This window comes from Crocodylus siamensis, chromosome 12, assembly GCF_052110815.1.
Source record: "Crocodylus siamensis isolate JL-2025a chromosome 12, ASM5211081v1, whole genome shotgun sequence".
Classification (NCBI taxonomy): domain Eukaryota; kingdom Metazoa; phylum Chordata; order Crocodylia; family Crocodylidae; genus Crocodylus; species Crocodylus siamensis.
This window is the reverse complement of record NC_143406.1, coordinates 14,525,439-14,549,789: the sequence shown is the minus strand read 5'-3', so window position 1 is coordinate 14,549,789 and position 24,351 is coordinate 14,525,439. Positions and strand designations below refer to the sequence as shown.

General features: G+C 41.7%; 1 protein-coding gene across 6 annotated transcripts in view; it reads right to left on the bottom strand.

The window, feature by feature from the left end:
• Positions 1–201: 201 nt before the first annotated feature.
• Positions 202–24,351, bottom strand: part of PRDM16 (PR/SET domain 16) — a 459,872-nt gene continuing 435,722 nt past the window's right edge. For 5 of the 6 annotated variants that reach the window (XM_090024494.1, XM_090024492.1, XM_090024495.1 and 2 more), the window contains 6 exons: positions 23,950–24,027; positions 15,344–15,513; positions 14,268–14,442; positions 11,561–11,791; positions 9,721–9,895; positions 202–6,746 (listed from right to left, as the gene is read on the bottom strand). In XM_090024494.1, coding sequence (XP_089880620.1) covers positions 6,612–6,746; positions 9,721–9,895; positions 11,561–11,791; positions 14,268–14,442; positions 15,344–15,513; positions 23,950–24,027 — 964 coding nt within the window. In that variant the 3' untranslated portion in view covers positions 202–6,611. The remainder of the gene's footprint in view (positions 6,747–9,720; positions 9,896–11,560; positions 11,792–14,267; positions 14,443–15,343; positions 15,514–23,949; positions 24,028–24,351) is intronic. The other variant, XM_090024490.1, reaches the window with a different exon arrangement.

Here is a 24,351-nt window from a genome sequence, read left to right as displayed (position 1 = left end):
TCTAGCAACCAAACAGCATAGTGTGGGAGGGACAAGGAGGGTGGATATTGTCTTTCACAAATTAAAACCACGTTTCCATAACACTTTCCCTTAATGTAAAAGCATTACAAAACCCAGGCCCGATCACCAGACTATTTCCAAGCATCCCCCTTCTCACGTGTGGCACTGCGCTTTGCCCAAGAAAACTCTCAGGGCCATGGCTTAGAAAAGCACACAGGTTTATTGCATATCAATCTCATGTATAAATTCATTGTAGCATTGGAAAGATTACATTTGGTATACATTCCTATTCTACAGCATTAACCTCAAAATCAGCTTTCCTAGTCATTATTTTAAAGGAATTTCTCTACACAAGTACATTTGTCTTTTATCACAAGCATCAAAATGAAATTTGTAAAATCGCTTGTTTAATTATTTTCTACACTTCATTTCTTTTTATTTCATTATGCTCCCAACAAAGCGATTTCATATTAATTAATAACTGCCACCTCTTTTTCTTTTTTTTTTCCTCCTTGGCAGTTCAAGGCTTCTAGCCTTGGACGCAAAACCTAATCACATATACAATAAGTGCATCTACGGAATTTTTTTTCTTTTTAATAAAAATTTCACAAACAGACACAATAATGACTGCTAAACACAAGTCATGCACAGTTTACTTATAAACATAACAGAAGCAATATACAATCAAGAATGATATGGAACAAGCACCATCCTCTTTCTCAATGTTTTTTAAACATTTTATGAAAACCAGACATTTACAATTGATTTTTTTTTTAAAAAACACTATACAGTCCTAAAGGAAAAAAAAACTAAATCAAATCTGTATTGTAACAATGGGAGAAAGAATGACATAGGATGCACGGATTTATGATTCTTGCAAGCACAATATATATATGTTTTAAATTACATCTTCTGCAGGCTGGAAATGACATCAGGGCAGAACATCTCTTGCTTTCAAGAGAGCAATGAGAATGTAAAATACATTGAGAAACATCTTCAAAATTACTTTGTTCACATGTGAATTGCACATTTGGAAATCAGAGCTGCCTTTTTTTTTCTATCTTTTTCTTTCTTTTTTCCAAAAGTGGTAATAGGAATCAATGACAGAATAAAGACAAAAGAAATCTTGGAATAATTCAATAACATTTTAATCACAGTATCACTCAACACTATGGAGAAACAGTTTCATGGCTTGGTGAAAAACACTACTGACCATTTAGGGGCAAAGTTTTTGCCCTCATATTACCAGCACAGATCTGAGCAGACTGTTTCACTCCCTGCCCATTTTTAAATGGGCAGCAAAGTGCAGGTTTCTACACCATGATGCTTCCCCCTTCCCCCGCCACACACATACAAAAATACAGCACATAAAAATTGAATGTAATTCAGTAGATTGAAGTAGGCTGGAGGGGCTGAAGGGGGCTCACAGTCCAGTGCTTTGATGCTTAGAGTCTAAACATGTTAATATGTCATCGTGCAAGTGCTTTTATTAATGCTTCATATAAAATGAGAGAGAAGCAGTTTTCAGTAAGTCTGTTGAAATTCTAAGTGCTGATTTGGGGGAAATTGAAAAGTTCTGCTAATCAGTTTGAAGCAGGACAGAAATCATAACTTTGTATTTTGCCTCAAACGCAGCATAGCAAATTCAGCTCATGTGTGGCTGTTAACCCTGTTTTGTTTTGCTTGTTGCTAGTGCACTGCCGTCACACCTGTTGTGGTCTAAGCAGCAGTAATTTTTCCTTGAAATCAATGGAACATAGGACACAGCCGGTGCATTTGGAAGTAGGCACCTGAAGCCTGCAGGAGCCCAGCAGGCATCCTCTACAGAAACATTCCTGGTGCATCTAACAACAAATCCTGGACTCATCCGGTACATCCAGCAACAAAGCGGATGCATTCGACCTAGATGTACTGGAGTGCCAAGTAGCACAGCAACAGCATTGCTCTGGGAACACTCTGCACCAATCCCATGACTGACGTCATTGTTTCGAAGGCTGGTATCTGAGTGAGCAACACAAAGGAGCAGCAAGGACAGCAAACCACTTTTTAACGCCCGTATTTAGCTCGTCTATAAAGTATCTACATTCAAAGTAGCTATAACAGAAGGAAGGGCCCATCAACATACGGTTCCATTTCAGCAGTACGGAACAATTTGGCACAGCCAGAGGCTCGTCCATGGCCTCAGCTGCTGATCGATTTGTTGGCTCATCCCTTGTGACAAAAGCAATGATGTAATGCGTCCCATTCCCTCCCTTTGCTATGGTGGCAATGTTGTTACCTACTGGAGCTGCAAAAACAGATTAAAGCAATAGTGCCCGCCCCCCAATAGTTGGTGGCCGGGATCATGTCTACGATGGTACCCTTGATTTCAAAGAAATACCAAGCTGCATTTGCTCTAACTACACAGTCTGATATATCACATTGATAGCATTGCTTCCTGAGCATAATGCATTAGTGGTGCAGGGTATATTTGAGCTGCACTGCTCCACATGCAACTGAAACTAGGGACCCAGGTTTTTCTCATGGCTAGTGCTAAAAAATAATTTCAATTCTGATGGTAGGCTCCGTCTTGTCTCTATTTATTCTAAACGTAAGCAAGTCTCAGGAAACATCCTTCAAAGTAAGATTAAAAAACCTGAAAAAAACAAACATCAGCTACAAATTGGAACACATTTTAAGTGCAATTGAAGGAGGGGTTAACAGATAAATATAAACTCAACTAAGCATTGTGTTTGTTACGTTACTGAAAAAAACCCTAAAACAGGTCATCAGAACTGGTTTAGAGATCCTAACATTGGCAGAGAGACCAGCTATAGGAATATTTTTTTAAAGTAACAGGAAACTGAAAAGAAAAAAATAAATTATTTTATGATTTTTAAAAGATCTTTCATTTTTGTAAAGAAGGGCAAAGTGTGCGTCAGCCCCTGCTCACAGCGATCAGAAGATCAGCAGGACTGCTCAGTGCAAGCAGGGATGGCACAGCCTCCTTTGTAGAGACTAAGGGAAAAGGGACACAGAGTTCAGAGCTTTTCCTACATTCTTCTTCTGAAGAAGCAATGCAAACAACAGCAGGGCTGAGTTTGTACCCTGGAGGGAAGACAAAAAAGGTCTGTGTAACACTTCTGTTAGAGCCTCTGTGCTCATTTGGAGACACCTGGCTGCCCTGTCATCCCCTCATACGGAGGAGCAAAGCTAAGGAGAACTGGTGTCAGTGACTTTCAAACAAAACACCAAAGGACTCTTGCTCTTTGCACTTGATCCTACAAGTGGCAGAGCACTCTGGCCCCAATCCAGAAAGGAATGAGAGCACATGCTTAGCTTTAACACATGAATAGTCCCATTGACTTCACAAGGATTTAGGCACATGCGTAAGTACTTTAACTGAACAGGGATTGATTTACTTCTAAGTTTAAAGTTAGGTACACACTTAGGTGTTTTGCCAAGCTAGGGGTTTATAGTGCCCACTGCTGATCACAGGAATGAGAGACTCTAAAGCCCGGTCCTAGAGATGATCACATAAGTACTCCTACCAAGTACAGTTGTGAGTACAGTTACAGACATGTAAGTGTCTACAGATTTGAGGTTCTCACCTGGGAAGGTCCTTTTAGGGTATACTTGTTTTTCAGAGCAAAGATTAAACCAACCCTGTGTGGGTGACAGCCTTGCTATGGACTATGGAGTTCTTTTTTCAGAAGAATAACCTTTTAGCTCTAGTAATTAGACCTGGTGCTTTTGCAAATGGCTATAAACTCTAATGGAATCAGCGTTATCCTGCAACTACCCATCTACACTTCTAGATTCGTGTTCCAGGTATTTACAAAGTGTAGATTGTTTATATTTAAAAAAAAAAATTATACTGGCAGGATTTTTCTTCCACTCTTTTATATAAATAAGCATTGATTAGTTTTTAACATATGGCACATTTGCATTGTATGGCATCCTGGCCACAATATGGATTTTCACAGTTGTTTTTATTTACACTTCTCCTTGCTTTTTTGAGTTTTGATTATTTTGTCCTATTAAGGGCATTTGGGGAGGGTTTTTTTTCTGGTTATGATATTTTTTCCCCCAAACAAACAAAATAAAAGAAATAAATAGAACACTTATTCTAAATGCAAATGTAATTGAAACTCAAATTTAACAAAATACATGATTGTCTGGAAAATCGGCAGCAAGAACAGCAGGATTATTTAGGGTCATTTGGCACATAAAAATATCTTCCTACTCCCTGGTTATCAATCATACAACATACAACCTTAATTACACAATTTTGGTCCTTCACTACATACTTATATTAACATTATTTCTTCACAATAATGATATCTAATGCAAAAAATACTGTTAAGGAAGAAATAAAATAAGAAAAGAATTAGAAAAACTTACAAGTTATATACAGATTAAGGTAAATTCCATCAGGAAAAGAACAATTAATTATTATTTTAAATTGGCCCCTATGGGAATAATTTAAAGCCCAAGTGAATGGGAAGTACTGTTATGTTATACCATAGGCAGATGTGCCAGGGTTAGGAATGTTCCATCTGACTCCTAGAGACTGGTTTCTCCTGACATTGTCAGTTCTTGGGCTACACCTCGCCAAGAGCTTTGTGCAAACATTTGAAACAGGGGAGTTAGTTACATATCGCTATTGGATTTGGAGCTTCGGCACTTATATGCGGTGACTTGGAGAGGCATGCAGGAGAGATGTCCCTCTCTGAGTGAACGGGGGGAATAATTTGATACTGCTAATGAGCCTTTCATTCCTTTTACCCGAGAGGCACACAAAGCACAGTGCCATGAGCCATCCAACAGAGGCTCCTGGCATGCTAAAACCCAGCCTCATGTCTTGAAGTGTGGCCCACTAAGATTGCAGGCCCCAGAATACAATGTTCCATCCTAACCTGAGCAGCTACCTCAAGATGAAGCACAGCATGCAGGGACCTCTGCTCCAGCGATCTCCTTCTCCATGTTCAATAGCATAGCAGCTGCAGTCTGTTCCGTTACAGATAATACCAGGGCAGGGAGCAAATTTATAAATACTGACCAGCAGATGCATTTACTATTGTGAGTTAGTTCCTCAGAAGTTGGCTAGTGACCCAGTTCTGCAGATACTCAGAAGCGGCCTGGCCCACAGTCCACTGAAGTCAATGGGAAAACTCCTGTTGACACCAATGGACTTTGAATGAAGGCTTTAAGCAACTGGGTCATCAGTGCACCTCAAGGACCTTAGCAAGTCGCTGATACAGCACATTGAATGGGCAAGTTTGTGGCACCCTTGCTGTTATTAAAGTTTCAGGCCAGAGGGAGCCCTAATTCTATGATAAAATACCTAGGAATTTCTCAAACGTAAGCCACAAGCATCATCAGTGTTGCCAATGTAATTCCTTGTCATGTTTCAACCCCCCTTGTCATAATTATTTTCAAGTTTAGTTTTTACCTATAAAATACCAGCTAAAATACCAGGTGGCTATCACAACGCGGAAATAGCACAGACACGCTGCAATATTCCTGGAGGCTGTTTTGTGTCAGCCAAAAAGCTGAGACTTCTGAGCAATTTAAAATCATCCATAAAAAAATTTGCAAATAGATTTAGATTCAGATTCAGAAAGATGATACATTTTCTTAGCCACTTGTTTAAGTAGATCTGTACTCATAAGCTTACTAAAAGCCAAGAAATTTTAGGCATGTTATCAAAATGATGAGCCGAATTATGGCAGGGTGCTGTGCATAAGCAACCACCAACAAACCAACATGAGGGCATGGGGCAGGGGTTTCTGCCAAAATCCAGGCTCCCACCAATCCTGCAGGGGCCTCATTCTAAAGACCCTCTGGGAGAAGTGACAGAGGGGTGGGTTTTCCAGGGCAGAGCTCACAAGGCACAGTCCACTGTTTTGTCCAATGCAGCTAAGTCCCCAGCTCCAGCAACACTCCTGGCAGATATGATCCCAGCTGTAGGGGATCCCGATTGCCTGCACTGCAGACTCACTGCACCATTTTGCCTTGCATGTATATGTTCTGTTGGGGATGATGGCGGACGTGCGGAGGGGAGGGTGGAAATCTATGCAGATGCAGAATTTCAATCTCTTTAAAAGAGGCAAGTTAAATAAAATGGGCCCAACTTTGCTCTTCCTTGGTATAATTCCAGTAACCACATTTAGAATTACACCAGGGACGGATGTGATCTAGTTTCATGTTTTCCTTGTTGCAGTTAGTCAACTGAACTGAACGGATGGTGGAGAGTCACATGGTTTCAAGTGTGAGTTTAGAAGGAGACGCTAGCTGGCTCAGCGGTATTGTCTTGCAACTCTGAGGGGGCCAATATTTGATTGCACCAATGCAATTCCCGTCTTGTTAACACTATCCTTAGCAATGGTGGGGTCCTAGGGCAGCTTCAGGGCTATCCGGTTTGGAGAGTTTTGTTCCGACACGTTTGAACTGAACAGCTGCAGAGAGAGAAAACTTCAGGAGCTGCAGATCACACATGACAGGTTTCTTTCCCCAGCTGCCTGCCTGAGGCCCTGGGATCCATCTTCTGATCGCTGGAATTTCTGATAGGGCAATCACAGCACCGCGGCTGCCTCACTTGGACTCTGACCCAGTGCCTTCTCGACCTCTCAGAGGTGGTTAATGGGGTTAAAGGTCCCCGACTCTGAAGCTGCTCCTGCCATGTTCAACCAAGCATCCAGAGAATTCTGGGAGGAAGTGTGGAGGGGAGCATTCTCAGAAAGGGACATCATCATTGCATAAGCCTAGAGAAGAAAAACACAGGTGGATAAATGGGTGACTCAAACTCAGGACATCCTGGACTCCCCCAGGGCAAGTACAGTCTCATTTAACTATTCACATTCCAGAATGCCAAACAGGCAGACAGCATTGGTCTGGGCTGGCAGCCCTGCCTATCAGTCAGTTCTTGTCCTCCCACAAACTTTGGATTTTGCCATAGAGTTTAGGAGGCAGCAATGGGCCTACACAGGCAAACCTGCCACCTCCCTCTGTCTCCTCAAATCCCCACCTTTGTGCCAGGGCCTGGCACTTGATAACAAATCCTGACATATGCTTCCAGGCCCCTCTCCTATGGGACATAACTCCTCCCAGGGAATATCTCCAGGAGCCAGCACTTTGGCCCATTTCCTTTACATGGTTTTCAAAAACGGACATATCACAGTGCATGTGACTGCCAAAATATAAGGCTGCACTGTAGCATGGTGCCCCCCTGCCAGCTCACATACAGTCTTGCCCCTCAACAGGGACTAGGTTTTGGAGCACAAGCCCCCGGCACTCTCACATTCCCATGTAGGGTCATGATCAGTATAACTGTGATAAGACAGGACACATGCGTGTACATGACAGGAATTCCTTGCCATGAAAAACTAGCTTTTGGAAGTTTCTGTGGACAGGTGAGAGTATAATTCTAGATGAGGTTCAGCTACGTCACAGCAAAGGTCAGGGTATGGCTTAGAGAACAGGAGCTTTGTATATGGCATCTGCTTAATTTGCTGAGCAACTCTGCTAGGTCTGGATGGACTTGTAGCCTGTGCAGAGGGAATGGGGTATATTTATGTGCAGTATTTGCAGGTATGTTATCAGGGCCCCAAGTCCATGCTTGTGGGCTTTCCTCCAAGGCTACCTTGTGAAAATGTCTAGAGAAGAAATAAGCTGGGGCTTCTGGTTATGGCATGATAATTGGTTTGTTTTACTGTTCTCTAGACCTTTCTCTCCTTGTCATTTGCTTGTCTTATCCACTTTTTGCATTGTTAACACTTAAGCCCCAATCCTTCAAAGACTTATGCACACCAGGAACTTTACATGATGAGGATGTGAAACTGAGGGGAGCCACCCATAACATTAAGAAGATATATATACATCAGTCTTTGTGGGATAGAGGACCAGGACTGCAAGTTCTTCCGGGCAGCACAGTGTTTTTCCTCTACATCTCTGCAATGTTTAGCACAGTCATCCCTAGTTGTGGTTGTAAAACAAACTTAATCATAATCATCATCATTGTAGTAAACAGAACTCCAAACCCAACCTTTTGGAACATGTGCCTATTTAAATTGCTACAGAGAAAGCCAAACAAAATGAACTGAACAGTAAGACTGCCATGCTTTGCTGACTGAGTAAATGTTGTGTGGTTTTTTTTTTTTTACCATACTGCCTGCATTTAACATGTGCGCATCAGAGAGTCTGAAACTATTTGAGTGACCCTGCCTCTCAATATGTGGTATGTCTTCCATCTCCCTTTCTACAAAACTGTTTCTAAAAACAATGACACATCACACCTACTATTGCAGTGAAAAAAAGAAAAAAAACAGGTGTCCCAAGATAGTTAGTAGAGTCAGCATATTAGTAAAAAGGACACAAACAGAGGGCATGCAAGTGCCTTGTTTGAAACTTTAAATGCTCTTTACCAGAAAAGAAGTTCTCTCCCTCCTTCATATGCCAAACCCCCTTAAATGCATCTAAATCCACAGTGAAGACCATTTCAATCACTTCCCGGAGGCAGTGCCTTTTCTTGTCTGAAGCTTAAGTAACCACAATAAAGTACCTTTAGGGTGTCCAGTACAATTCTGTCTGACCTTAGTTAAAGACCTATCTGTGTTACGTGACTGAATTTAGCAGCTCAACTGGCTGGTCATTTAAGTTAGCCGTCACTGCAAATCCTGTTCCTTGGAGCTCAAAAAGGAAATCCAAGTGCAGTGGCTGATTGTCCCAAATGAAACCTGAAGCAGACACTTTGTTAAGTATACTCAAATCTGCATTAGTATTGAAGGGAAATATTGAAACTGCATGGGTTTGTTTTATGCAGTTCAGAAGGACAGATTGAGGGCAAAAAGCTGAAGTTTCGGTTAGACAATTTCTCTGAGGCGTATCTCAAAATGTGCCCTTCATTCTAGGAATTGTGCTAGATAACTCAGAATAGCTTCCTGGTAAGACCTTTTTCTGTTTGGATAAGGTGCAGGTATCAAGAGACTTGAGCAGTATTTTTGCTTCAAGTGAAATCAGGGAGCACAGAGCATACAGCTTTTCTTTAAATATGAGTTCTTCAAAGTCTCTCAAACTTCAAGATACATTATGATGCCATTTGAGTTTTGACAGAAAGCTGGGCTTGGTTTTTGTTTGTGTCTACATGGTTCATGGCTTATTGCTAGTGAGGCAGAGTTTTGTTTTGAAGTTCTTTTCAATAGGAGCAACCAGTACAGAGATAAAGATAATGCCTAATGCACAAGGAAGTTGCATTTTCTGCTTGGATCGATGCTACTCTCCAAGAAAGTCTAGAAAAACTATTATTCATTAGATTTGTTATCCCTATTGTTAAATTATGTTATACTGTACTGGTTTCAATAGGACAGCTCCTTAGCTGGAGCTATTCCAATACATATCAGTGGATGAGTTGGCTGAAAGCTTGTAGTTATCACCTTTCTATATACATTTATATACAGAAAGATCAACTGGTGCCCCTGTATCTCCACACAACTCATATTCACTCTACAGGGTTGATGGTCAAGGAGGCTGATTATAGGCGGCCTAAGTTAACAGTCCCACTCCTGTTTCTTCTGGACTGCAACATGGCTGCAAGCAGACGCAGTTCCCAAATTAGTGACCATCAGAATTCCAACTCAGCGCAGAGAGAAAACCAACCGAGCTCAGGGAACACACCGCTGATCACTATTCCCGTGGCAATGCTGGTGGCAAGCTAGGTGAAATGTTCTGTCATATACCTACCTGGTTTTTAGCCTGCCTGTACAGAGTCTGTTTTATTGTCTCAGAGTCTAAGGTGGAATTAAACACATCTTTAACTTCAAATGCTTCCTCGGCTGCTTTGCGAAGATCCAGCCCCTTCCCAAAATTCGGCATCTGCTCCAAATCTAACAAGCCGGCTTCGTCCTCCTCAATACACCTGTACCAATGACCAGGGGAAGGGGTTGACCTGTTGTTAGCTCATCGCGCCGTTTACAGTCTAGCCAATGTGAGTTTTGCTAACTCAGCGCCTGCATGCACATAACATGGGGTTCCCACAAGCCACATGCATGAATAGACAGACAAACGGACAAGAAAACAACACATGATACTGGGAGCAAACCAAAAACAGAAAGCATGGTTATGCGCCTACACTGCAAGCATTAGTGCAAGCACATGTTCTGTCGTTCAGTGTGGAGACCATTTTCATTCAGATTCCCTGTGCTTAGAAGTATGGTTTTTATCTGTTCCTGAAAAAAACCTGGGGCATCAACAATAGCTTCTGGGTAGCTGCTGCTTCATTGTCTCCATGAGTAATAGGATATTTAATTGGAAACACTTTGAATATTACAGCATTTTGCATCAGCAGATAACAAAGCATTATTCATTTACAAATGAGAACTTTGGCACCAGGCAAGCTAAGGCCCACATTTTTGCAAGTGGATTTGCATTTTTGATACCTCAATTTATGACCCAAATTTAGACTCTTAGGACCTGATTTTTGCAAGTCCTGACAATACTGGTCATAGTCATGGTCACTTGGGCACTCCAAACTTGGGCATCCAAAAGAGTCTTTCCTGAAAATATAGGTTTCAGTGAAAATTCATGCAGAAACAAATCGGTGGCAGAGCCAGGGTAAAGGTTTCATCCCCTAACTCCTTTCTTTCTGCCCTGTTCACTGAACCACACCCTGAATGGACTTCAACATGCCAGCTCACAGATGCAATGAGTGTGAAATGCAAGTAGTTAAGCAATCAAAAGGAAAGAGAGTCCCTTCACTTTCTGTGTAGTCAAACAACTATATTTTGCTGTGTTTTCCAATGCAAAATTATCCTTTCACACTTTTCTGCCTTGCAGTATACATTTTAACATACACTCTTCTGCAGTAGGCAGTCAGCTATCTTGGCTTACAAAGCTTTGCATTTTCAGCCTCAGAAGTGGAACAAAACAGAAGAGAAGCAGCATAGGTCTCCTTTCCTTTCAATATTTTGATTACATTTTAAGATATTGTCCTGAAGAGGTCTGTTTGGTGGTGTATGAACCAGGATACAGAGCACGCATGGACACAAAAATGAAACAAGAGCATGGGGACACATTCACTCAGCCCAGAAAAGAGTGACCCCACTGACTCCACTGAAATCAATTCTGTGCCCCAGGTACCAAGATAATAAGACACTGCCATTTTGTTGTAAATAAGATGGATGGTACACTGGAAAACCTGACAGTTTGCATGCTCCTATCATCCACACCTGGCACTGCCTTCTCCCTGACAAGTGTTCTGAAAACAGACTTTATCTGTTGTGCAGAAAGAAGATTTCATGCAAATTTTGAGGAGGCTCCTTTTTGTCAGGTGCTAACTATTTACCTTCCTGGCACACACCTTTTCAGGCCTTGTCTGTGTCTTATTAGAGTTTTGCCTTTCAGTGCATTTCCCCCTTCTGATTTCCATGATGGTGAAAATGAAATACCTAGGGTGGATGCTGTGCTCAAACTGGAGGTATGAGTCATGGTGTAAAAATAAAGTGATACTGCTCATGACCTGTCAACAACACAAGGCCAGAAATTAAACCCGGGCATGTTTTACAGAGGACATAGCCTAACCCACCTTCGGGTATGGTCAAAGCTCATGGTGAGGGATGTGGGCTCTTCATCCTCCTCATCCTCAAATGTTCCTCGGGGCTCTGTTGTGGGCGATACTGTTTCCTCCTGCGATTTCCCTGTCAGGCTGTCATCATCTTCCTCTTCCAGTTCTTCATCTTCATCATCCACATCTTCTGCTTTCTCACTTGCTAATCCATGACATTGGGAGCTGCCATCTATATCTTGGATTTCTGGCCTGAAAGGTTTGATGACAAGATAATCAAGATGTCAGCTGAGTACAGTAATACACTTCCATTTGGATGCAGGACTTAGGCATTTAATTCTACATTTGTTATTTATGGTTTCAAAAGCTGGACACAGAAAAGACTTGTGAGATAATCCACTCTTGTATGGTCAGTAAAAAAACCTTCTCTATCATTTCTATGGGCTGATGAGACAAATCAAATATACTCCATTCCTAGATGCTTCTTAAAACTAGATTTTGTCTGGTTTGGGTTTTAGAGACAATGTTTATTTCCACCTTTTAAGATTATACATTTTGTGGGAAAAGAGTCATGCCTTTGTGCTTTTTGATGTACAGACCAAAATAATAGTTTCCTTAGGGACAAAGTTCTACAGTCATACAGAGGAAGTTTCCTAAATGTGAACCTGAATGACCAAACTAAATTCCCTTTTTTTGCTACTATTCCTAATTAAATCTATGTGGACAAAGGGTATCTAAGCTGCCAGTAAAACTTAAATACCCCATGTTAGATTACTAATGTCCTGACTGTAATGATACATAAACTGAATGCACTGAGATAATATGAGATGGAATGATACAAATTTAACTTCATCATCCAGAAAGTTTCCACAGCAAAGTGAATATTAAAATCAAGAATGTCCTTGAAGGCTTTTGTTTAATATGGATTATGCTGGTTATACTCATTATGCAGAGCTCCCACAGAAACATTTTGGTTTAAAAAAAAACCCCAAACACTTCAAACTTGATATCAGCATTACATGGCTATTTGTGAAAACAACAGAGTAGCAGCAACATAATTACAACTGGCCTGGAGTGGAGTGACATTTGTACAACACAGAATGTCCTTTTGGGTCTTTCTGTAGATTAAATATCACTCTGTCAAAATAAGGTTTAAAAAATTAAGGGGAAACTCAGATGTTTTCCAAGCCCTGGATCTTGTCACTTAGTCTAAACACATCAGCAGCATGTTTGTTTTAGAGAATTTTGATCAATTTTCTTTAAGGTACAGGCCCAAATTTGATTCTCCCTGTGGATCAATTATATCAGCCTGCTGAGGACTTCTGTTCTTGTCTATTTTTTTGTCTACATCAGGCACAAGGTCAAAAGATTCTGAATTTCCCCCAGGAAATGGCAGTGAACTTTTTTCCCCTGTTTTATTTCTGAGTGTGCAACCTAAACAAAAACTCTTGTATGGAATCTATTTATGACGGTATTGTTTTGTATTTGATCCAGGCCTGAAATGAAAGCCACAGAACTGGGGAAAAAAATGAAAATGCATCTAAATTTAACACTTTTACAAGCCCTCTGGGTGAAGCTAAGTAGTGCATTCCCCACACAAAATTCCAAAAGGATATTGTTGCTATGGTGGCAGCCGGGAACATAATGCTGCCAAGCGGGGAAGTTCAGAGCTACACATAGCAGAGACATCCAGCATCTGCCCAATTTCTCCGCTTGTTAACTTAATGGAGGTTCATGATGGTGGTGACCTACTGTAGGGGTATGTGGGATCCAATGCCAGCGTGGGCTAGTCTGAAACTGAGTGACTTTCAGAGAGGGAGCCAATGAAAGGGGAGGTCAAAGGGCTAAAATGAAGACCTACTGTGAGCAGCTGACTTTCCAGGGAAGCTGGGGGAACTGCATCATGTTCAAAGAGGTCTAGATTTGGCCAAAGAATCCAAAGTAGGGAAGGAGGGAAATCATGAATTGATCCTACAGGACCACATTAAGGCAGTGGAGGATAGTGAAGAAGAGAGGTTGGTGGTTTTGTGAAGCCCTGTATTTTTGGTGGATCAAGGCCTCAGTTAATTTTAAGCCTCTGCCATGAATGAGACAATTATCAAGCCCTTTTTATAGGAGGGAACACTTTCTTTTATATGGAGAGTGTTTGGGTGGAAGGAGTGGGACATCTGACTACAGAGCTTGCAAACAGGGGCTTAAGATCAGGTTTAGCAATGGAACATGGAAATGGGTTCATGTCTATCCATGAAGGGTAAAAAAACACTTGTGTGGGAAATACCTGGGTCACTACACATTTTGATTTGTTGCCATCAATAATGCCATATTCCCACCCATTACAGCAGGCACACTAGAAATGAGACAAAGAGATTGCATGCTTCTGTTTCCTTAGGCAATAATCTCCCAGCCTTAGTGAGATGGATTAAATTGTGTGAGGTCAGGTGAAAGGTCAACACCACTAGATTTTTTAGTTAGGGAAAAATAAGGTTTTTACAGGACAGTCCTTTTGGGTTCACTCTGCAGGATACAGAGGGAACAACCACTAGGCTGCATTCTCCCCAGATATACTGCCACTAGTTGGTTCCATGAATTGTGACTACTTTCTACAGTCTCTAGACTGAGAGTATAGTTAGATCATTGTTTTTACGCATTCTATTTAAGTCCTAAATATTCCCATAAATCAGCCAGTTATCTCATGGGTATCGTAATGTGATTTTATTGACTTATTTACCTTTTATCTGCTAAAGTTGATGCTTGATTCATCTCACTATTTGCAATAAAATTTCTGATTTCGGAGAAATACGAGTCCTCTTTCTCGTCTAAAAGTGCATGGTTGTCGGATTCCGAGTTTGGAGAGGAGGCACTGGTCCCAAGGTGGTTTGTGATGACTCCAGAATGCTGACTCACTGGACACGAGAGCAATCAGGGGAGAGAATCAGATACTACCAAAACTGCTACCCAGAGAGTCCAGGAGGAATATTTATGCAGTACATCACTTAGTGTATATTGAGAATTTAAACACTAGAGAAGTTTCAAAAATTAAAAATAGTGTAACTATGTTTTTTCTTAACTTAAAACGCCCGGAGATTATTCATTTGTTAATATTTAGCATGTATGGAATAAATGCACTTGCCAAGGTGTGTCCACTCTAAAATTCTCTTTCTATTTCTTCTGAGCTGAAACACATTTAATGTAATGTGTAGGTTCCCTTCCCCACTTTTTCTTATTTTTCAAAAAAATTCTACCCGTCTTTTTAAATCAGAGCCACAGCTTAAGTCTTTTTTTTTTTTTTTTGCATTAAAGTGATTCTTTTAGATAAATGCTTATTGGGCCGATATCACTATTGCTCCTGAACATCTCAGCATCATTAGTAAATGTGTCCTCAGAAGCCCCTTCTGAGGCATGCGGTACGATCACTGCCTTTTTTTTCCTTTGCAGAGAGACAAGGAAAAGTCACAGACAGTTTTAAACTCCAAAATTGCACAGGGCAATTGTGGCAGAGCTGAGAACTGAATCCAGAGCTGCTATCTCTTCTTCCACTAGCTAAATAATAAAACTCTGCTTTCTTGTCCAACTACATGCATGTCTGTGTGTGAAAGAGAGAGAGAGAGTTACACGCTGTGATAACAGTACTTCTCTCCGTTGTTAGGAATGCAGTATCTGAAGCAAAGATGTGAACTTTCTCATTTGCTGCCTGAGGATGATACTCACTGGCAAGAAATGAGTGAGGCTGCAAGAAGAGTGAAGTCCCAGAGGGCTCTCCTTCCACTGCCTCTCATAAAGGCTGCACATGACAGTCTCTCCTACCTGGAACATTCTCATGTTCGTGCTTCTTCAGGTGTCGGTCTAGGTTGGTCTGCTGCCCAAAGCATCGGTTACACAGGTGACATTTGAATGGCTTCTCCTTGTTATGAATGTTTCTGACGTGCCGCTGGAGGTTAGAGGAAATACTGAATGATCTGTCACAGTATTTACACCTGAGAAACAAAAGCAAATCCCAATGAGTGCTATGCAAAAATGGAAAAAGAAGGCTGGGGGGGAAGAGGGGGAGGGAGAAAGAAGAAAGGAAACCCTAACTACCAGAAAACATTGCTCTATAAATCTTCCTCAGCTCAGGACCTGGAAAGCATGGGGCATTAATCATCCCAGACAATTCTGATATTATTATTATTATTCAAGACACAGGAAGAGGGGATTAGGATTAATTAAGAGGTTAGCCAGTCCAAACAAATAGGAACTTAAAACAAAATAATTACTTTTCCACATATAAATGTACAAGCATGAAAGGAGAATTTATGTCTCCCAGGTCTCTCATTTTGTGGGGAAAGGAGGAGTTGTGAGAGAGGAGGTTTAAAGGAAGACTGAAAAAAAAAACATTACTCAGATACCTACATGACACAGGCATCTGGAGCAACAGAAAACAACACTGAGCTCCTTGTGGAAGGCTAAAATATGCAGAAGGGATGGGCCTGATAGCATATCAATAATACAATACGGTATTTACTTAAATCTAAAGTGAGGTTTTCCCCTCCATTCAGCATGGGGAAAAAAGCCCCTCATCTTAGATTTGAATTGGGCAGAAGGATGACAGCAGCTGCATCTCCAACACTGACCCTAACCCTGGGGTCAGCGCAGAAACTGCAAATGCTGCCACTGCCCACCCCTCCCCACCAATCTTGCCCGTTGCAGCTTCTGCTCCCCCTTGCCTCTGCTTCCCCCATCCCCTTTACCTTCCACTCACAGCTCCAGCTCTGGCTGAGGTCCTGATCCAGTCTGGGGCAGGGAGAATGGAGCACAATGCTGAGCCCAGCCATCAACTCTGGCCCTGGCTTTGGGGCTGAAGCTGCTGTGTGGCCAGGCTGGGGCCACAGGCAGCATATGCTCCCTGCTCCCAGCCACAGAGAGGCCTCAGCTGGAGCCAGAGCTGCAAGAGGAAGGTAAATGACAGCAGGAGAGGGAGAGAGGGGAGAGGAGGTAGGTGCATGGAGCAGGCAAGAGGGGAGAGGCAGACAGTAGGAGCTGAAAGTAGTGGTGGGGGACAGGTTCCCCGAGAGTGTAGACATGGGAAGGAGAGGCAGGTTTCAGGGGGTGCAGGTACCAGGGGGGCAGATTGGAGAGGTGAAAGTGAGGGGGGCAGGCAGCAGGGGGTACAGGCACCATGTGGGGCAGCCGTGGGTTGAATAGTCACTGTGGGGGGAAGCAGGCAGCTGGGGGGGGTCAAATAGTGGGGGGAAACAGACAGCAAGGGGCAGAGGTCAAGCTGCTTGACTCCGTTGCTGCCTGCCCCACTACCACCTACTGCCCCTGATGCTGCTTGCCTCACGGTAGGAACAGAGGGAACCAGTTTAAGGTGACCCTCCAAAAATTAGATTGCAGACATGGAAAATTATAACAAATTTATAAATATTCTGTGTCTAGAATCTTATTCTTGATGAGTCACCTTAAATTCAGAGCTGTCTTGAATTCAGGTAGATATGGTAAATTATTCTTATACGAATTTATGTAATATCTAAGACAGGAAGGACACTTTCCAAACAAGAGGAAGATGTACTTCTTGCCCAGTGGAGCACAGCCAGTCCAGAATTCATTACAACTATGATTTAGTTAGGAAATGATCAGGGGAAAGAACATGAAGAGGCAGGGAAATTTTTCCCCATGGTGGGAAGCTGCTGAATGAAAGGAGCCAAGCAAGAAAGTTTAGAAAGTGGCTCATGCCAAATGCCCTCCCTTTCATGCCAGTCACATCAGAGCCCACAGCTAATATGCTGGGATTGCATTTAACATGCTAGTCCTTTGCATTCAGTAGATTTGAAACCATGAGAAGGCATTTCCAGGGCTCTACAAATGCAGCAGTGCCTGAGAAAGCCAGAGTTCTGGCCTGGCTTGTAATGAGGAACAAGAGTGTGCCTGTTTTACTGAAGAGGGCAGCTTTGAGCCACAAGGAAGGACTCCAGTGCTGCAGCTTTCCAGCCTGAATCTCAGAAACGTCCCTCTTCCAATGTCTTGTTTATATCTCAATACCCAGCAGATTTCCTTTCCTTATGCCCCACCATCAAAAATCAGAAAAGTGGAATCATTCCATCTCTGCCACTCTCTGCTGAGCTTAAAGACTTTCTGCACCAACTTCTGCTCTTGGCCTGGTGAAAGCCTGGACTAACTCCACTTACTCTAGCTGCATGCTGCAAACTTCTGACCCACTAAATGCTATCTACTGTGGGCCAAATCATGCTCATTTTACTAATGTAATCAGCTCTGTTAACTTCAGGGGGAGTCCTTGTGTGCGAGGAAGACAAGCAGGATCTGACCCTGTGTGTCTGCCTTGCAAGCTCTGAAACAAGACTCAGCTCGATAGTAAGGACATAATGTTGTTTTCTTAAAACATAAAGGATTCAAATGGTGGGGTAGGGGGAGGTTGGAAGTGTCAAAAATCACCATTATGCTGCATGCATGCACACACTTTCCAGATGTGCTACAGCTGTGGCTCTGATTTGGTCTCTAAAAATACATTGCTATTATTGTTGGAAGTAACAGGAGATACATTTATGAAACACTCTCCCCAAATGTTTATGGATTTCATGTCCACCTATGAAATCCCTACCATTAAATCACCAAGGAGAATTAAGAAGCTACATGTAATGGAACTTCATTCTAGACATACTAGGAAAAAACAAGCTCTTGTGTCATGTTACATTGTCCTCAGACTTCAGCATTCTTTTCCTAATGCCTTTCTTGTTTCTAACCTCACTTTTACCAAAGGTCAGCTGAACCACTGAAGAAAACAGGACATGACGCCTCTTTGGACAATTGTTTTTGATGGTAGCAAAATCCAGCACATATTATATACTAAAAATTATTCACAATGTTTGCAGCTCCAATTGCCTCCTTGGAAGTATAAGATCTGGTCTTCAGAAATGATGATTATTTTCAGCTTCCACTGAGGTGTTCAGCACTTCTGCAAATCTAGGACAAACGGCCCAAATACTCAAATGTTCTGGACATTCCCTAGCCATCCGATTACTGATTTTTCTGTTCTGTTTTTTTTTTTTTTTTTTTAATAAACTATAGTAAGAGCAGCATCCAGGACAATATAAGCAAATTGGCACTTTGGTTTATCAATACTATTTTTCTGTAAATACCGATGTGCCCACACAGAACTAAATGCACAGCAAAAAATGGCAAAACAACAAAATTAAGAAAGATCAAATTAAAACTGGTAAGGACTCCCCTCCCCATCCCTGGATTAGCTAACAAAAAAAAAATCTATATTAAAAAGCAATCAAAGAAGCTCTCTACTCACAGCCCAACCAACTGCAGTTTCCCAACAGAGGCAACCACACTAGGGAATGAGTTAGAAGATTTATGTTCTGTAAAGCAATCTAGAGGTTCTCAGACAAGTCCTAAATGAGGCATTGTAGAGCTGAGGGATGCTGTGTGTGCGTGTTGGTGTATGACTAGGATGCAGATTTCTGTATGTATATGTAGGATGCATATATACATGTAGCATGCATATGCGTATGCCTCTGTGTGTGTGTGTGGGGGGAAAGAGGTAGAGACAGACATCACAGCTCTGACTGTTCCCATTCCCATAGTCAACATGCCTTTGGAGGCACAAAAAAGTAGTCAGCATCTACACATACGCTTCAGTGCATCAGTTTAATGTGCTGATTCCTCGTACCTGTATCTACAGGTACTAGAAAATGGTGCATTATACTAATCTATTGTGTAATAACTGCTGACCACTTAAAGACGATGACACTTTACTGCACATTAAATTAGCCTAATGCACAGTAAAGCATCTTGTGTAGATGCACCCTGTGAGTACATCTAGCAGTGCTCACTGCTACTAGTACTATGACTATTGTGGGCCCTGCTAGCTTCTGCTCCCATTACTCACACAAGCGGTCCCTGTGACTTCAAAGGAGGCACTGATGTAAAGTAAGGTAAAAGGGATTTGGCCCCATACAAGCCAGTTTATTTAGATGTTCAGGAAGTCTTTGAAAGGTTTCACTTGACAGGCCCTTGCTCTAACTATGAGCTATGGGGATCCAAGGTAGGATATAGAGAATGAATAAAGAGCTTGTTAAAAAAATGGAAAACAGAGGGCCATTTAAAAGGAGCAATATCTAATGTCTGCAAAAGCAGGTATGAAGGAGATGTACTGTATTATATGTGGTCCCAGAGGGGTCACTACTTGGCTCTCTGCTGGTTTTAATCTAAATAAATGGCCTAGACAGTGGGACTAGCTTTAAATGCAAGAAAGAGGTAAAGGCAGAAGCTGTAGGTCTATAACATACAGAAGGAATCACATATGCTTTGTAGGACACGCTGACAAATTACTAGTGAAGTTTGTTGCCAAACAGTTTAAAATAGTATAGCAATGGATTCAGAAATAATAAGCAGGAACAAATGATGGCTAGCAAGGAGCCAGAGCTGGGAACCTTTGAGAAGGAATGCAAAGAAATAGTGGATAATCCATCTGACCTCAAGGGAACATGGAGACATGGCTTAAAGAGCCACTTGGAGAAAAAAAGGCAGCAAAAGCAATGATATATAGAAGTGTGTTACTAAGCAAAGCACTGTAAGACTCTGACTGTCTGGTAACAGATCAGCTAGAATTCATATGTTCTTGTGCTTTCAAAACTTCAAGTTGCACAGTCTCCCTTACAAAACTTTAGGTTTATTTGAAGATTAAACAACATGAGTTGTAAAGTCAAAATAACAGGAACAGCCCCATAAACAAGTGGGCCCGTCGTCCTCGCGACATCATTCCCTGGTCTTGAATGGAGTTCCACCAGGTTTAAAAGAAAGCAAGAAAGAAGAGCTTTTTATTGAGCTACGCGCAATCTTAAACAACATGGTAAATGTCAGCTCGAGTTGTTAGTTTCAGCTTAATGCAGATAACAGGGCATGGGGGCCTGAAAGGAAATTAAAGAAAAACAAATTCAAAACAGACCTCAGGAAGCACATCTTTATGGAGGGAATCGCAGATCTAGGAAATGGCTGAACAGGCGACATTGCTAGGGCCCTGGGATTGGGTGTAATTCAAGAATCAATTAGATGACATCCTGGAGGGAATGGACTTTTGAAAGAGGGAAAATACCTTTTGGATCAAATAGCCTTCCCTTGTCCTCAGTTCTGGTCATACATTGTTCTAACACAGAGGGAGAAACACAACAACAGCATACCTTTCTATCTGCAAGAGCTTCATTCAAAACTGTCTGCTCTGAGTCCTGTACTATAAGGCTTAGGAGAAGGATGACCAAGTCCTGTTTGTTTGTTTTTTATTTCCTGACTTGCCAAGAAAGGTTGCCGTTATTTCACAACAAGCCCAATTTATTTTGCCCTCCACAGAAGAAAATTCAAATGGTTACATTTAATTGCTTTTATTCTTGGGTCTCGAAACACATACTGCTGAATTTTTGGTCGGCTGCGGGAAAGTACTATGAATAGAAAAGAATGCCACTTAATTGCACTTTATTGCCTAGGTGTGTACACACACACACACACACACACACACACCCCATGATGCAGGTGAAGCATCTTTAACCATTTTGTTTTAAAATGTGCATAGTGCATTACTGCATGCATCTTTAATAACATAAACTGCACTTTTCATTTTCAAAGCACTGTAACAGATTACATCAATCTATGTAATCCCCATGTAAGATATTGGAGAAAGGCAAAGGTCACAAAGTAAATCAGTGACCATCAGGACTAGAACCTAGACCTTATGATTTACTGTTCCCTGCTCTAGTAAAACCTGCTGCATCTATATTGGACATTATGTATGTTTATATTGTGGGACTGTATTCACGTGTGTGGGTTTCTGTTCAGGTTTGTGCATATGGTTGCTCAAATAACTCTCCTGATTGCCACAGTCAACATAGAAACTACTTAAAACAAGAAAGAAAAGTTACAATAAGAACAACAATAAATCCTGAGAATTGGTGACCTGCTTTTGCCCAGACAGAGTCAGTATTTGCAAAACAAGCTTTCAAAACAATTATTGTTGCTGAAGTTGGAAATCACAGTTCTCAGAGAGCAAAAGAAAATCAATGATAATTAAACTCTTCTGTAAACATAGCACTAATTCTCAGGAGTGCTATTACAATGCAACATTGTCCAGAAGTCAAACCTCTATTACAAAAAACACACACGGACCATTTTCTGGGAGAAGACCAGATCAAATAAATCTTTATTTTCCTAACCTTTGTTAAGTTGCAAGTCTCCTTTTTTGGAAGAAAACTGGACTAACAATCTGTGAATAATCGGGAACATGCATTTTAGTTAGATAAGGGTGGGTAGTGAATATACAGTGTTCATTCAAATCATTTCTGCCCGTTTCAGAGAGTCCTTAAAAAGAATTTACCTGATGTCTACAATCAACATTTGACAGTTTCTGGAAAGGTAGCTGAAGTTTAAATTAGGGAGAAAGGAGAGTCTTAAGTTAAACTAATTATCCATCCAGTCCCTCCCCACCCCGCAAGTCCCCCCAACAATCCAATATATTTGTCCAGATGGCTTTTTGCTGTTCCTCACTTTTCTTCATGCTTCTCTTTATACAGTCATTACCACATATTGGGTGCATCTACATGAGGCACTTTATTGCAGAGCTGACTAATTAGCTCCACAGTAAAGTGTCAGCATCTACACATGCCCTATTAGGGCACAGTAAATTAATTAACTCTGCTGTAGGATAGCGCAGTCTAGGACAAGTACTATCCTACAGTGCAGTTATTTAGTACACTGAAACGCACGTGTAGACAGTGACTGGGGCTGGCTGGGGCACAGGGGTGCTTCAGTGCGGGGGCTGCCTGTCAGCTAGCCCCACGCCGTAGCACCCTCATGCTCCAGCCAGGCTCTCCACAGAAGGTTGAGCCAGGGCAGAGCAGCTCCAGGCTGACAGGTGGACCCCCCCCCATCCTCCTGCCAGCCTGGGCTGCTCTGCCCCGGCTCAACATGCTGCAGTCCCAGGCTCATGTGTAAACGCTGGGCCCAGGAGCAATAAACTCCAGTGCAAACTGTGCCAGAGTTTATTGCTATGCGCTAGCTGCATGTGTAGATGCACCCATTATCTTTGTAATGAGTTGAGGACTGTGCATTGACATCCCTGTGATATTAGCTATTAGCACAGTATCACAAAAGTGAAAAAGATCTTAACTGTTGATAATATTATAAGTCTCCAGAACAGTGACCATGGCACTTACCAAAACTAGTGATGATCAGGGATCCTAGTCTTCTCTGATAAAAAAAAAATCCCCAATTTTTGGATTAAAAAAAGTAACCCAAAATAATCCACATTTTTCTGTGATTAAAATGATATGCCACTTTTATATATATATATAGAGAGAGTGCATTTCATTTTAATCACAGAAAAACGTGCATCTGTATTGTGCATTTTTAATCACACAAAAATGTGGGGTTACTTTTTTAATCCAAAAAATGGGGATTTTTTTTTTTAATCAAAGAAAACAGAATGCCGGGTGATGATTATTTTGATATACTCTTTGCCTGACATTCAAGCCTCAATTTGTTATTCACTTGTCTAAGCACAGTTTGTGCAGAACTGTACACTTGCACTCAAACTGAAGCCAGCCAAACATCTTTTTATCTATATTTTTCTGACCAACCTGGAGAGAAATGGAAGGAAAAATAAAATTTGGCAAAAATTCCCCCCCCCTCCATTTTCAGTGAAAACTGTTTCAGTGTAACCTCTCTCATTCACTCCACTAATATCTAAAACTTTTGTTCCGAGTGGGGTTTGTACATGAAGCTCCTACCATTTAAGCATGCAAGCTTCAGAATCTGTTGGGCATGTGTAGGGATAAGGATGTGAAAGGAAGGTGTCAGAAGGTTTGCATACAACTGACCTTGTGTATGTGGCAAGTGCAGACCTCAGTGTGAACATCCGCCCCTTCGCTGTGACCAGAGCTTTAACATTTGAAGTATTCCAATTCAAATTTACACATCCAGATTTCAAAGCAGATATACCAAAAAAGGCCCTGTGGTCTCTGATTCTAGGCAACTCTGACACATTATGAAAAGAAAAAGAAATCCAGATATGTCCGCAAACCAGCTCACCAACAACTCCCCCATAACAGCAGTGTTTAGAGGCATTCAACACCTTGAGCCCTCCCTGAAGTAAACCATTAATGGGAGTATGAAACAATGCTCAGATTCAGACTGCTTCTGTGCCAATGTATATCTAAACAAAATTAAAACGAGGGCCTAAATGAAAGGTGCCAAGTCTGACATTTCTGACCCATCTGCATAATAAACAACCTTCCTAATCACTCCGTGTATTGCCTCATTCCTCCACGAGCATGCCGGCAGACCTTTATTGCAAGCAGTAGAATAACACCCCAGGGAACTGGCAGGCAGAGACAGGGATACCATGTGGGGAAAACTCTCACCTGTAGGGTTGTTCCCCTGTGTGTGTCCGGAGATGCCTTGTCAGATTTGCCGACCGTGGGAAGATCTTACCACAGTACCTAGGAACGGGGAAAGCCAAAGGATTCATCAGTGCATTAAAGCCGTGAGGGGTCAAGGGGGTGGTACGATCTGTTTCATTTGAGGCACAGAATAAAGTAACAGGACAAGAGAAATTCAATTAAGGGTCCAGTTCTGAGAACGGACAAAAAAGACGGCTCAAATACCCATCGGGACAGTCAATTACCCTTGTGTGGGGGAACTGTGAGATCATCTGCTTGGAACCAAACAGTTCTGCTTTTGGCAACTGCAAGGCACCAAAAAGCAGGAAAATAAGAAAGGGAAATGGATTTTGCAATGAACACAAAAGGGGGGAGGGCACGTAT